General features: G+C 30.8%; 1 protein-coding gene across 2 annotated transcripts; it reads right to left on the minus strand.

Annotated features, from left to right (window-relative positions):
- Positions 1 to 83: 83 nt before the first annotated feature.
- LOC137806535 (mitogen-activated protein kinase homolog MMK1) lies at positions 84 to 4912 on the minus strand. Of its 2 annotated transcripts, XM_068606727.1 has the most exons (7): positions 4800 to 4912; positions 4317 to 4572; positions 3988 to 4117; positions 2899 to 3036; positions 2479 to 2811; positions 1951 to 2131; positions 84 to 515 (listed from the first exon to the last, which is right to left on the minus strand). In XM_068606727.1, exons 2-7 carry the CDS (start codon positions 4544 to 4546, stop codon positions 343 to 345), a joined length of 1185 nt encoding a protein of 394 aa, XP_068462828.1. In that variant the 5' UTR covers positions 4547 to 4572; positions 4800 to 4912; the 3' UTR covers positions 84 to 342. The 2 variants fall into 2 exon arrangements, with proteins under 2 accessions (XP_068462828.1, XP_068462829.1); XM_068606728.1 differs by lacking the exon at positions 4800 to 4912 and having other exon boundaries at positions 4317 to 4790.
- Between the last annotated feature and the right edge of the window lie 9893 nt (positions 4913 to 14805).

Raw genomic sequence — 14805 nt, forward strand, 5'->3', positions numbered from 1 at the left:
TTAATTTAATGAGGAAGATGAATGTGTAAATAAATTTATAAATGTAAGCAGCACAAATAACCTTTACCATGGAAAAAAGAGAATTTCAAAACCCACAAGTTCATAAATTTGAGGCCGAGAAAGATTTATCAGTTGGCTCAAGCCAATGAATTGGGACAATAATATGAAGCAAATAAGCCAATACAAACACCTTATGATTGTTCCAGTCAACCAATCATGCCTCTGAAGGAAACAATTCAACTCCAATATCATCTGGTTTCAGATGATAGATATATACAGACATCCCTTGATCTATGGACACAGACATCACACGATCCAAATCCAATGACAACACCACTATCACTACTGCTGATATTCAGGATTAAATGCTAAAGCCTCTCGGTATATCAGTTCTTTCATCTGTTCCTCAGTCAAAGCATGTTGTTCAAAGTCAAAGCTAAAGGGAGTCATGCATACAGGTTCATCACTGATGTCATGCAGAGACGTTAAGTACGGGTGTGCCAGGGCATCTTCAACTGCAAAACCAGGTAAATGAAAGAATGTAAGCACAAAGATAAATATTTGAATTTTTAATGCCGATGGTGATGCTTAGACTAGTATAAAGTAAAGCAACATACTGAATTCTGCTAACCCTGTTTTCTTATCAATTAACAATATTTGGCTTCTCAATTACAGGTTAAAGCTGACATTTTCTACTTGCAGTTATAATTGGAAATTTACAATATCATTGTCTTGAGTCTTGATTTGTTTACTAATAAATATGGCCTTCCTGAGTTTACATTTGGCCAAGTGTTCAGTGTGGTGTTACCGTAATTCTATGGGTTAGTTCTTGTTGAGGTAGCTTGGCTTTGTCTTTGGGTGTATTTTCTTGTAGTATGGGTTTTAGTGTGGTCCCCCCAATGTTTTTTTAATTCCTTTTTCTTTGTTTTCGTTAGGGATTTTCCTGTAATGGCATAATTGAGCTTTGGGGTGTCAACTAGTTGGGATTTTAAAGTCTCATAATAGTGATGTCTAGCATGTGTTTTTATAAATAAATAAAAAAAGATATAGCAAGGATGGGGAGAGACTTTAAATCCATCAGACTGGGTGAAGTGCTGGGTAGAAATTGACATGATCAAGAGCCAACATTTAAGTTTTGTTAGATATTGGATTCCACAAAGGGATTGTCATCCACCTCCCCTGCACTTCAGCTCAGCTTGATTGACAATTGTAGATATTGATTGATTGACAAAAAGACGGCTTTACAGGGGGCATTTGGTTTGTGAAATACTTTAAATTTTCCTTAATAATTACAAAATGCTACATTGTTTTCAATCTGTATCTTGTTTCAAACATTTATAAATGGTATGGTGAAAATAGCAAACAACAAAATGTTTTCACCATCTCCTATACAAATCAAGAAAACAGGAGATATAGTAAAATAAGGTGGTAGTTTCCTATTTATTAGTGAAAAAGAATATTAAAACAGAACACTCTCACAACCAAGCTGGCCCCATGATGGCAATTTCTAAAACACTTATTGAAGCAACAAAGCTGCTGCTACTTGTTAAAAATAGATATCACGAGATGAAAATGTAAGTTGTAAGAACACAGACCAGTATACAAAGCCTACCCAACTAAACAGAAGCTTACACCACATTATTTGATAAGCTTAGCCAAATGTAAGAAAAGTAATAGAAACGTGACACATTGATAGAATAATTTAAACAGATTAAATCATGCACAAACAATTTCTGAAGGGTATATAGTATATGACCCAAAAATAATTATATGGCATCTCCAAAGCTAAACAGAAAGCATTTATGGAAAAGTAGATTCAAATTCTCAACCAATTACTAATTATTTGAATAGACTTTTAACAAGTACTTGAGTCAGAAAACATAAATCTTTCATATTGATAATCTTTAACCATAGAATCTGAGACGCAAGCAATGAAAAATTGAAACTTACCAGTAATCCTTTTTCTAGGGTCAAAAGTTAACATTTTTTCAACAAGATCTATAGCTTCAGGGTGGACATGTGGAAACTTTTCTTGGAGAGATTGACGGAGGTAAAGAGGCAGTTGCCTAATGTATCTCTTAGCATTTTCATTCAGAAACCCCAAATCAGCTTCTGAAGGGGTGCCAATCAGCTGTAAATTAAGAGAATGTCTGTTATACACTGATTTCAAAGCAGTCAGTCATCAAATTTAAACTATATATACCATAAGGTTAGAAAAAGTGAACATAACAAAGCATGTGTAGATTTCGTAAGAATTTCATCATTTTGGTTTAATGGTCTGACTTTACTCAAGTATGGACGTAATATAATAAAACTTAACCTGAATATTACTCCAGAATGACTGCCATAGAATTTCAATTCACTTTAATAATATGTTAGTTCCAAGTCTGGCAGATTAATCATTTCAACCATGAAAACAAAGGTGAATCAATAATTCTTGGATGTTCTTAATATAATGAAGATTGGTGAATAAGTTACCTCCATAAGCAGACGCAACTGATGCACGTGATCTCTGCCAGGAAACAAAGGCTTTCGATCCATCAGTTCCATGAAAATACAACCAACAGACCATACATCAATTGCTGCTGTGTAATCAGAAGAGTTCAACAGAAGCTCTGGTGCACGGTACCATCTTGTAACAACATATTCAGTCATAAAATCAGTTTCAGAGGTGACTCGAGCCAATCCAAAATCACAAATTTTTAAGTCACAGTTGGCATTCAGGAGAAGGTTGCTAGGCTTTAAGTCCCTGTGCAGAACATTTGCAGAATGTATATACTTCAACCCGCGGAGAATTTGATACAGAAAATACTGTGCCAAGAAAAATTAGTATTCAGGCATCAAGGATAAGATAAAACAAACTACGCAAACAATGTAAAAGTATATATAAGCATGTACCTGACAATGCTCCTCTGATAATGCTTGATTTGAACGAATGATTTGGTGAAGGTCAGTATCCATCAATTCATAAGCAATGTAAACATCATTGAACACCTCCCTTTGAGGTGGTGGCACTATATCCCTGATTGCAACCACCTAGACAATAATTACAATAGGCAAACCCATGTAAGAAATATTATTACTGCTCTAAGTTGTAGCATATAACGTCACAAAGTTATTTGCCCCACAATGTATAAGAAATATCACTACAGCCTTTTAAATGTCCTAATGATAAGCACATATTGTCTGTTATCAGAACTACAACAAGACAAAAAGTAGCAGTCCAGATGTAAATGCAACATTTTAACAGAATACGTATAGATGCCATGTTTGTCAGTTCATTTCAATGGGGAATCCACAGGAAGCTAATAAAATAAGCATGTTTGTCAATTTGTTTAACTGGAGACTCCACAGGAAGCAAATAAAATGAGCTGTCTAACATATATCAGCCAGTATCAACAATCAAATGTCAAAAATAATTTAAGAAAAGAAAACATAGAAACACAGACGCATTAATGCTGAAGAGAATGGCAAACAAGTACATCAAGATTAAGGATAAGACAACAGAATTGTCAGGGTATCAAACAAAAACAGTTTCTATCATCAATTTTTCCTTTGGACACAAGTTCATCTTTCCCTTAAAAGATTATGAATTACCATCCCACAACTTGGCACTTACAATACTCATTATAATCATCAATAGCTAGGTTCACTGCAAGTAGGTTAACGTATGTATTTATGTCAACATGAAAATAACAGGTGCATTTAGGTCTCGATGGCTCCAGCAATGTTTATGCACCCCATCATTAAGCATTCATTATTCCTTCAATTCAAAGCAGAAATTGTTTGACAGAAAAAAAGGAAATTCGTACTGACAAAATGATCATTGAATTTGAATCCTTCACACAAAAAATCAGGATCTAAAGTGAAACAGACATTTAACACCACACAACAGAAAAGGTTCAGCTCAACCAACAAGACTAAGACAAGAAAGCAAGCAAACAAACACACAACACTAAGAGACAATCTCAATCATTACTCACTAACGTTTTCATGATCCATGTGACGAAGCAGCTTGATTTCTCGAAGGGTCCTCTTGGCATCAATCTTGTTGTCAAAAGCATTTGCAATCTTCTTGATGGCAACATGCTCTTTCGTCTCCGAGTTCAAAGCCGAGCTATTCACACACAACAAAACAAAAAGCAAACAAAAAATTTCCATCTTCCGTTCCCAACCAAATAAAAAAGAATCCATTTTTTCTTACATTCAAGAAACATAAGAAAGAATAGAACAAAAAAAAAGAACATTCAAAAAGAAACTAACTTGGGTCTGATTTGATTTGCAAACAAAGAAAAGAAAGAAGGGTAAGTGAATACCAAACGATGCCGTATGCGCCTTTTCCTATGGGCATGATGGGTGGCTTGTATTTGGCGGTGACTTCGAATATGTTGCCAAATATGTTGTATTGGATGAACCTGCCACCGTGGCTGAGAGTGGCCGGAATATTCTCGATCCCCATGGCCGCGGGCGGCTGATGGGGGTCTGGATGCGGCACCGCGTCGGACATGACTGTGTCTGCCGGTGGAGCAGCTCCTCCTCCTTCCATTGGCGGTGTTCTCTTATTTCTTGCCGCTAGAATTGAAAGAAAGAAAGAGAGAAGAGAGAAGAGAGAGGATAATAGATGGTTAATGAAGTTTGAGTTGGTGGTGGAAAGAATATATTTATAATATGTATGTGGGAAAATGTTGTTGATGTTGATGATGATGATGTTTATGATGGTGGTGGCGGTGATGATGCTATCGGTGTTATTATGAATAATAGGATTAGAAGAAGAAGAAGAAGATGAAGCAGAATGTAACCTGATTTGTGAGGGGTTTTGGTCAAACAGATCTGTACTCTCTCTCTCAACTTCTGTAAAAACTGTCATCTCTTTCATCTGTCAACCTTTTCTTGTTTTATTCATTTGTTTTTTTTTTTCCTCATTTTTTTTCTTCTATTTTTCCTTTTTTATGTATACATTATTCAAGGTAGAGTTAAACATTAATTATCAACATATTTTCTGTTGTTGTTTAAGGAAACAATAAAATTTGAATTTAATAAATTATATAAACATACAATTTTGTTTAATAAATATTTAATCTTATTTCATACTTTTCTGGAGTCTAACATAGATATCTTTTTACTCTCTTTTTTTGTGTGCATATTTTTTATGACTCCTTATTTAGACTGAGCTTTTATGATAAACTTATCTGATAAGATGAGGGAAGTGTTGAGTAATATTTAAAGGAATAAAAAGTTTACTAAAGATGTAGTGACTAGTTAATGTTTATTTTTAATTATTAGGAGTGTTCAATAGAGTGCACTAATGCTCTTTAGTTAATGATTTTTTAAACACTCATTAGCAAGATTTACATGCAATTTTTATTAAACTCTTGTACATGGTAACATTCTTTTGGTACATAAGTTCTATTAATTTACTTATTAATTGTTTTTCTAATTTAAAGATACCATGCTTCTATAATTTTTAAATATTAAATGAATTATGAATTTAAGTTTAATAAAAAATTAAACTTTAAATTATTAAATTTTTTAAATTAAAATGTATTCAATTTTTTTCTAAGTTTAGAATGATTAAATATTTTTAGGCTTTAAATTATTAATTTTTTCTAAATTTAAAACTATTAAATGTAAGAACATTTAAATTTTGAACCTTTTTAAAAGTTAAAACTATTTAAACATTGTGTTTTAAAAATTAAATGATTTTATTTGTATTAAAATTTGTTTTAATTCCATAATGAATTTTACTAAATGAGATTTTTGTTTTAATTCTTTAATTAAATAATTCTGCAGCAGTTAATAAATGTTTTACTGATACCATTTTAGAGCAAAAATTGACCTACACGGGATATTTCAACTGCATGCATCTCATCTTGTTTATAATTTGTTTCAACTTAGGAAAAAATAATTTATTTATTTTATTAATATTTTCTTTCTCATTCACACATATTTCGGACTGTCCTTTATGATATCCTAAAAAATTAATTATTTCAAATTTTATGGTTAATCTTCTATTTTAGATAACAAATTTTAATTAGTATGAGATTTAAAAATGATTTTATTTTTATTGGGTTCTGTTTATTAATAATGAATTCTAGAACCGGCAATAAATAGTTTTGGGTAGTTTTCTAGAAAAATATAATCAACACATTGTTGGGTATTTCTATAATATACAACAACTTTCAATTTATATATGAAATTTGAATAAATAAAACAACACTGAAAGTTTATGGATATAATATTATTTTACTAGGTAACTTCCTTTTAAAATAAAAATATAAATACTTTTATTTCAAAATTAATTGTACAAAACATAATGTTGCAAAAGTTAATCAAACATATATATAATGAAAAAAAAATATTAACTTATTAATATACTTTTTATTTGTAATTAATATTTATTATGAATCATTAAAAAAATTATATTTGGTCATTGAATAATGTTACATGATTTTCTATATTAAAATTCAGAAATAAGTTGATAAAATAATATTTTTATAAATATTTATAAATTATCATTATATTGTCATCGAATTGGAATAAAACATTTCCTTTACTTCCACAGTGTCACTCCAATATAAAAGATTTGATTTCATTTTTTGGAGTTATGGCAAGAATCAGGCTATAATATAAAAATAAAATTCTTGATAAAAATATACAATTATAATATTAATAATATTTTCCTTTAATTTTTTGATAAATTAGTATTGTAACCCTTCACCTATATAATCCAACCTTATTTTTTTTTTAGTTTAACATGGTCTAACACATTAAGAAGAAATCTGAACTGATGATTAATTGAAAGCTGTTGGATGAATATTTTTAGAAAAAGCTTGACAACAGATAAAAAATGAAAATGTTTTTTAAAAATAATAAAATAGCTTAGAGTTAGAATTTTAAAACTTATCTGTTAAAACATTGTTTTTCTTATTGAGTTTAATTATAGGGTTATTTATATTTATATTTTTAAATTTTCTAAAAGATCATTAAATTTTAATTATTTGTAGTTTTTCTTTTTTCTTTTATTTTTCACAATTTTTTATTTTTTAGTTATTAATTATACGTAATTTTATTAGTTACAAAAAAATACTTAATTGTGTTTTATTAATTTTTATTTTTTTTTAAATATCTACTCAAACAATAATTTTGTATGGCAAGCAATTTGTTAGTGGACTTTTATTCTTTATTTCTTTTTATGAAATGTGATAAACATAACTTTATAACGGAATGGACTTACTTGTTTAAAGTGTTTTAAAAATATTCTCTCAATAGTCCTTCATATGTTAGTGTAGATAATAATAATAATATATTATGTAAAGGAGATATGGAGAAAGAGATACACAAGATATTTTTATACCGGTTTATATGATAAAGCAATCTATGTCTAGTTCTCAATCAATAAATTGATTTCCACCAAGGAGACTAATGTTGTGAAGTTATAAACAAGTATTGTTTCATATCATAGTCACTCAAGTTAATCTGTTGTGTATTCTTTGGGTTCGTAGTCACTCCTACCAAACATCTTCTAGTATCCTTTGGGAATTGATAAGTGTCAAATGTTCCTAAATTTTATATAAAAATTTAAGCATGCATAATGGATGAATTGCATGAAAAACACCATGAAAAGAATGTCTTTACCCCTTAATTTGTTCATGACCCAAAAGAAAATGAAGAAATACAGAAATTTGTGGAAACTAAAAGAAGAAGGATGGAAACAACAACAAAACAAAGGATCAACAAAATAATCAATTCGCTTAGTGCATGTACCCAATGCTAAGCAAATTGGCATCAAATAGCAATGAACAGAAAACCTTAAAAGCGTTGAGTGCCAAGAAATGCGTTGAGCGAATCAAAGTTAGAGATGGATCAGATTTACAAAGTTTAGGAAGTTGAGCAAATTTAGGAGGCTCTGAGAGAAAAATAGTCCTTCATGGTGAAGAAAACTCAAATTCACTTGGATTAAGCTTGGAGCTGATACAGAGCCAAAAATGTTTCTACAAGGTTAAGAAAGTCCAAATTGGCTTGGGGTTGGCTTGGAGATAAAAGAGGTTGCTTTAAGGTTAAGAGAACCAAAATTGTCTGGGGCTTGGCTTGGAGCGGATTCAGAGCCGAAGGAATTCTTCATGCTTAAGAAAGTTAAATTTGCTGGGTTAGGCTTAGAGTGAAGCCAAAAAGAAAACTTCAAGTTTAAGAAACCTATGATTTTGTTGGGCTCGAAATGGACTTTGAGCCAAAAGGTTCCTTCATGGTGAAGGAAATTAATCCTCTAAGAAGATTGGTTTGGTATGCCAAATTTGAAGAAGCTCCTCACTAAACTCTATAAATAGATAGGTCTTTGTACTTCAAAAGCAGATTGAAATGGAGGTACACTAAAGGCAAAAGAACACAACCTCAATTGGCATACAACATTCAAGGATCCATATTTCTTGTTGTTAGCCACTCATCTTTGAGATTCTTTGTAAGATTTATCATGAATAGCTAAATTTATCTTGTTGGGATTGGAGAGTAAATTAATATTTTGTAAGTTGTTGTTATTTATGAATAATTGTTCTTAAAATTCAGTTCATTTTATTTGATTTAATGTTTAATGCTTGATGTGTGACGCAATTCATGCTTTTAGAACTTCAATGATGTCGAGAGACACATTCATTTTCTAAACTCTTTCAAATAAACCAAATATGTTCATGTTTGGGAATGAAATTGAGTATTTGTCTTGAACTGTTCAATCTTAATGCAAAAGCAAGGTATTATAACAAACTAGGGAAAATCATGCAAATAACCCTCCAATTCTAGTTGCACATAAACACAAAGAGGAAAAGAAAGAATTTGCAAAATTCTTGTAGAAAACCAAACAAATAAGGATAGTGCAAAAGCTGTCAACACATGAAGATAGCTCAGTGAATTGAGTCTAGAGAGCAAGCTCCACAAAAAAACACTCAAAATGTTGAGCGCATATGCTGAGTGGATTAAGGCCAAAACAATCAAAGGAATCTAGAGATCAAAGGGCTAACATTGAGAATTCTTGGAAAATCTCTGACATTGTGAATCCCAAGAAACCCAATGTTGCTTAAGGATGAATAAAATCAATCCACTGAGCGGATTGGCCAACACTGAGCAAATGACAAATATCATGAATCCCATTCAAAAATTCTATAAATAGGAACCTTGGGGTAATATACAAAGCATCGAGAGGCATTAAGAGATATTGAAGGATATTGAGAAACATAAAGATTAACAGGATAAAGTGAGATCTAGAAAGAAGTTTAGATATAAAGGTTATATTTGCTTAGGCTCAAAAAGTTTGAACTTCAGAATCAATTAGGCTATCAGGCCAAACCTCAAAAGAAATGAAGACTAATATCTGGAGAAGGAAATCGTTAAACATAATCTGGCCTACAATACTCATGGATCCGTGTTTGTTGTAGTTTAGCTTCTCATACTTGAACTCTCATTGTAAGATCTTATTATGAGTTGCTAAAACTATTTTGTTGCGATTGAATGACAATGTGATATTTTCAGAGGTATTGTTGTTTATAGATGCATGTTTTTATTTGAAATTCAAATTCCTTGGGTCTAGTAGTATACTTAATTCTCCATGGTGAGAAACAGCTGTAAGAATTAATGGCTTAAACAAGAGGGGGGTGAATTTTTATCAAATATTTTCGCAAAGATTGAATAAGAATTAAGCTTTAACACAATTCACAGATAAAGCAATCAAGGAAAACAATCAAACAATGATAAAGAAAGTGTTTGCGAAATTTCAATCGATTGAAACTTTGTTTTAACCAGTTGTTTATAGCAGCAACATAAGCAGAATTAAAACAAACAAGTATAAGGAGTGAGAGAGAGAGAGAGATTTACTCAGCCAATTTTATACTGGTTCACTCAACCTTGAGCTAGATCCAGTTCCCAGAACAACCATTGGATTCCACTAGTAATCACTCACAAATTACAACATACACAACCACAAAGAGGTGATCTTAAAACCACAAGAACCACTCACCCTCTTTGCAAACACAAACCTCTAGCCAGAACAACCTTTGACTTTACAGGATTTCACACACACTTACAAGTTTATGAAAGATCAAATACAAGAATCATGAAAGGAAGAAATTACACTTAAGTTTAGAGGAATTAGAAAGCTCCTATGATCAGACCTTGAACCAGTGCACAACAATCTTGCAAAACTTTTGAAAAAACTTCTATATTTTGTTTTGAAAGAAATGTTATATTTATAGCACACAAAACTAGCCGTTCTAGGCAGCATTTATTAGCCAAAACAATTTTGATTCACATCTAAAACGGATTAATAGGTTTTCAAAAAGCTGTTATGAAATGTCACAATCAATCGGTTGAAAAGTCGTTTTAACCAATTGAATTGGTTAGGCAATTACTTAACCAAGTTAAAAACAGTTTTAAAACCTTTAAACAAGCCAAGTGACAAACAACCAATTATTTCGATAATTCAACCGGTTGTTTTTCTCTTTGCTTAGAAAAACACTTTTCTTATACAAAACATATTTGAGCAAGCTAGTGCAAGGAACTAGGAAAGATCTTACAAAGATTCTAAACACCCTAGACTAAACCCAAAACAAAGAGCAACACAACTTCAAGCTTCATCATGGATTTGAAACATCAAAGCTCCCATGTTCAACAATCTCCCCATTTGATTGTCCACAGAGCATGAATAGCCCGAAAGGCGAGTTCATGTATCTAAGCCTTATTCATCCAGTCATAGGATTCAATGGTTGTAGAGCACAAAACTAGGACTATGGTTAACTGTTCCATCTTAATGCAGAAGTAAGCCATAATAGTGACTTACTATTCTAGATAGCCTTGCGTTAGAAATCGGTTTGGTTTGACCATAACGAACAAAGAGTTTGAATGAACATTGTATTTATAAATAACAATAACAAAGGAAATTCACAAAGCTATTTCAATAGTGTGCTATGTTGTTACTTCCTTGTTTTAGTTATTTGTCCAAACTTCGCCTATCAATCTAAATACTTTGTATTATTATTATTATTATTTAGTTATTTACAAAAATTATATGTAAACCATCGCACATCTCTGTGTCACTTCATCTAGAAAGATAAGTCTACTGTGGTAACATTAATTTTCTGTGGATTCAATAACCCTTAACTGTACTACAGTTGACTCGATCCGCTTGCCGAGTAAAAGAAGCGGGACTTAAATAATCCCGCCACCAAGTTTCCAGGCATCTTTGATGGGGAATTAATTGTTTATCAGGTAGTTTTATTTTTCAATTTGAAGAAGTATATACTATAATTTTTATGAATAACTACTAACTATAAATTTAGACTTGAGATTTATTTTTATTAAATTAGACTAACTTTTCTAACTAACTAACCTATTTTAATTTGTTTTATTTTTCATTTCTAAAAATAAATATCCTTGTGTATACACTTGTATGGTAACAAGAGGGAAGTCCTCTTTAGAAGATGTTTGTTTGAGCAAAATAATAAAAAATTGTTGAGATCTAAAAGAAAAAAGTTGAAGCAAAACCAAGTAGATTTAGAAAAGGGATCAAATTCATCGTCACCCAACTCGCAATCTCACACAACCCAAGCTGAAAAGATGGTTAATAACAATAATAATGAGGGAGGAAGAATTTTTACTCCTCCAAGAAGAACATTGAGAGACTATGATATTCAATAAGGACCAAGATATTTTTCAAGCATAGTAATTGATGAGCATAATTTTATTCACACTTAATAACTTTAATCATAGATTCTTAGACGGTAATCATGAATAAATTCACTATTTTAATTAATATTCTTCTAATTGGGTTTATTTGACCTTAATTAATATTTATGTTAATTATGTGTTTTAACCCAAGTTGCTTCTTTTCAATCAAAACAGGAAACAAGATTTGAGATAAAGAATTAGAGAATTAAATATGCTTCAATATCTCTCACGAAAGTGTTGGAATCAATTACAATCAATTCGTAAATCTTAAGCAAAATTAGAAACAATATACCTGGAAGAGAATCAAGAATAATATGAGACTATTTGGGAATGAAGATATATGTTTAATAATTTAAAATAGGAAAGGAAACTTCTAATAATTGTAAAACAATATCATGAGGCAGATTTTTAATCCGATTTTGTGCAAGGAAATAAAGATTATAAAAGAGACTTCAGAAGAAGGAAGATGAGACCTTTTGGATCGCGTTTCATAGAAGCAAACACATTCTAAACCTAATTATCTTTTATTTTTTGTAGTATTCTTGTTTTGTCTCCGCATAGAAGGCTAAACCTTTTAGGTAGAATCTTTTGTAATTTCCCATTGAGTTTTGATCAATAAAACTTTCATTTTTTAATTCTATGTAGCAGTTGTTTTAATCTTCTAATGTCCTAAAAAGTTAGTTTTTGTGAGAGGTTGTACTTGAATGCATGATTGAGAGTCTTCCTTATCTTAAACTTTGATTTCTTAGCTAGTTCACAATATTCTAATTAATTTCTTGGGCGCATGATTCAAGAGAGAGGAAATATGCATTCCCACAGAGTATATGCATGGAACAAAGTGGGTACTGATTAAACCAGTAAACACATGATTTACTAGTAAGTTTCAAGTTGAATTAGATTGGCGAATGTTCAATTTGATTTATCTCTTTTTGAGGATTGGGAAATGACTAATCTTTAGAGAACCTGTGGAAAATTCAATGACGAAAGAAATTGGGGATAAACCATTTTTTATTTTTTGTTTTAATCATTTATTTTATGTTTACTATCAAACAAATTAAAAAAACTCTTTTATCTTATTTTGTTATTGTTAACTTTTATTGGTTTTAAATAGATTTTGAACACTATTTTACTAATTTCACTATTGGATTCGTTGGGAGACGATTTGGGGTCATTTGACCACAAATATGTTAGATTGTATGGTTGAAACAAGAGGGGTGAATTGTTTTTGCAAAGATTGGATTGAAAACATCAGTTAAATCATTCAATTGATTTATTTGTTCAATTGTTATTTAACAGATTAATAGTTATGTGAAAAATATAAACCGGTTGTTTTTTCGAATCAAATGATTGTTTAATGCAAAACACACAAAACAGTATTTAAAACAATTTAACAGAGTAAGGGAAGAGAGATTCACACAGAGAGATTTGTATTGGTTCACTCTTAACCAAGAGCTACATTTAGTCTTCAACACACCACTGAGAATTCACTACGTAATAAAAAACAAACTACAACACAACCAAGAGTGTTGATCTTGAACCCTTCAAGAACACGCAACACTTTCAAAAAAATCACAGTTTCTAGAAACACTATTTGAAACTATTTTACTCACAACACAAAATTGAAAAAAGGAATTAGAATACACCTAGGCTTTACAAAGTTGAAGAACAACAGAAAACTCATATTCCTACTTCATACAAAAGCAATGATCTAAGACTTCAAGAATAATTACAAGCTTGTTGACCTTATCTTGAAAATGTTTTTAACAAAACTTTCTTCTTCTTCTTTTGAAATGATCATAAACCAGTCTTTACATAGACTTTAAAAGATGGTTAAAATAGTTTGATCATTAAATGAAATATGTTAAAAACATTTTAAAACATTTTGAAAATCATAACAGAATTCTGTTAAAAACACTTGATTGATTTTTAAAACAAATTGATTGTGTTTCATTTTTTGTTAAAAACTAAACATAAAAATTTAGTTCATTTATCGAAATAACCGACTGTTTTTGCTTTACAGACAAGACAACATAAAACAAATAATCTTTAAATCCTTTTAAAAATTGTAAGTGTAATTCAATTGGTTGTCGTGATAAATCAACCTGTTGTAGTCACCAAACTTGAACAAAAGCTTTTTCAACTGATTTAAAACACGAAACAACTAACTAAAAATAACACAAACTTGAAAGACAAAACTTTCAAAATAGACTTCAAATCATATGAACTTGGATCATAACTAAGTGCAAATTAACAACTCTAAATCTACCTAACTACACACAACAACAAATTGTTCAAGTCTTCAAGATGAATTTTGAAATCATGAAAGCATCTTGTTCAACAATCTCCTCCTATTTGATGAAGACGAATCTCTAGTTGTTTGTGTTGTAGATTTTGAATTTAAGAAGATTCTAAAAAAAAAAACAGAAAACAAAGACCACAAGAGAAGAGATGGATAGTACACCTTTAGAAGAAAAAGATAAAAATAATTTTGTTTCTTCTTCCAAAAACTAAACAAGTCCAATGTTTTAAGTGTATTGCTAAAGGTCATTATTCTTCAGAGTGTCCTCAAAAGAGAACATGGTTTTAAAGGAGCAAGATAATGAAGAAGAAGTTGTGACTTCTAAAGAGGAGATTAAAAGATGTATATGTGAGTTATTAGTAGTACAACGAATTTTACAAAGTCGTCTTGTTGATAAATCTGTTACAAAGAGAGAACTTATTCCACACAAGATTTAAAGTTTTGGATAACATTTTTTCTTTAATTGTGGATAGTGGCTCTTGTTGTAATTGTTGTAGCTACATGTTAGTAAATAAATTGGCTTTGCAAATCATCCCACATCCTTAACCCTATAAACTATCTTGAATTAGTCAATAGGGTGGTGTGGTAGTTGAGAACCACATGAGTGTACCTATAGCCATAGAAAAATATGAAGAGAATATTTTGTTTGATATTGTTCCAAAGGAGATAGGACACATCATTTTTGGGAGACCTTGACAATTTGATCATAATACCTATCATGAGAGTTATAAAAATAAAATCAAATTTTCTTTTCAAGACCATAAATTTATTTTGTGTCCTCTTACACCTCACCAAGTGAG

Source organism: Phaseolus vulgaris, chromosome 3 (genome assembly GCF_000499845.2).
Source record: "Phaseolus vulgaris cultivar G19833 chromosome 3, P. vulgaris v2.0, whole genome shotgun sequence".
NCBI lineage: Eukaryota > Viridiplantae > Streptophyta > Magnoliopsida > Fabales > Fabaceae > Phaseolus > Phaseolus vulgaris.

Coding starts and splice junctions, on each gene's coding strand:
- LOC137806535 (XM_068606727.1), bottom strand. CDS start 4,546: ATGGAAGGAGGAGGAGCTGCTCCACCGGCAGACACAGTCATGTCCGAC. Junction 4,118..4,316: donor GGCGCATACGGCATCGTTTG/GTATTCACTTAC, acceptor GTGTGTGAATAG/CTCGGCTTTGAACTCGGAGA. Junction 2,812..2,898: donor TATCAGAGGAGCATTGTCAG/GTACATGCTTAT, acceptor TTCTTGGCACAG/TATTTTCTGTATCAAATTCT.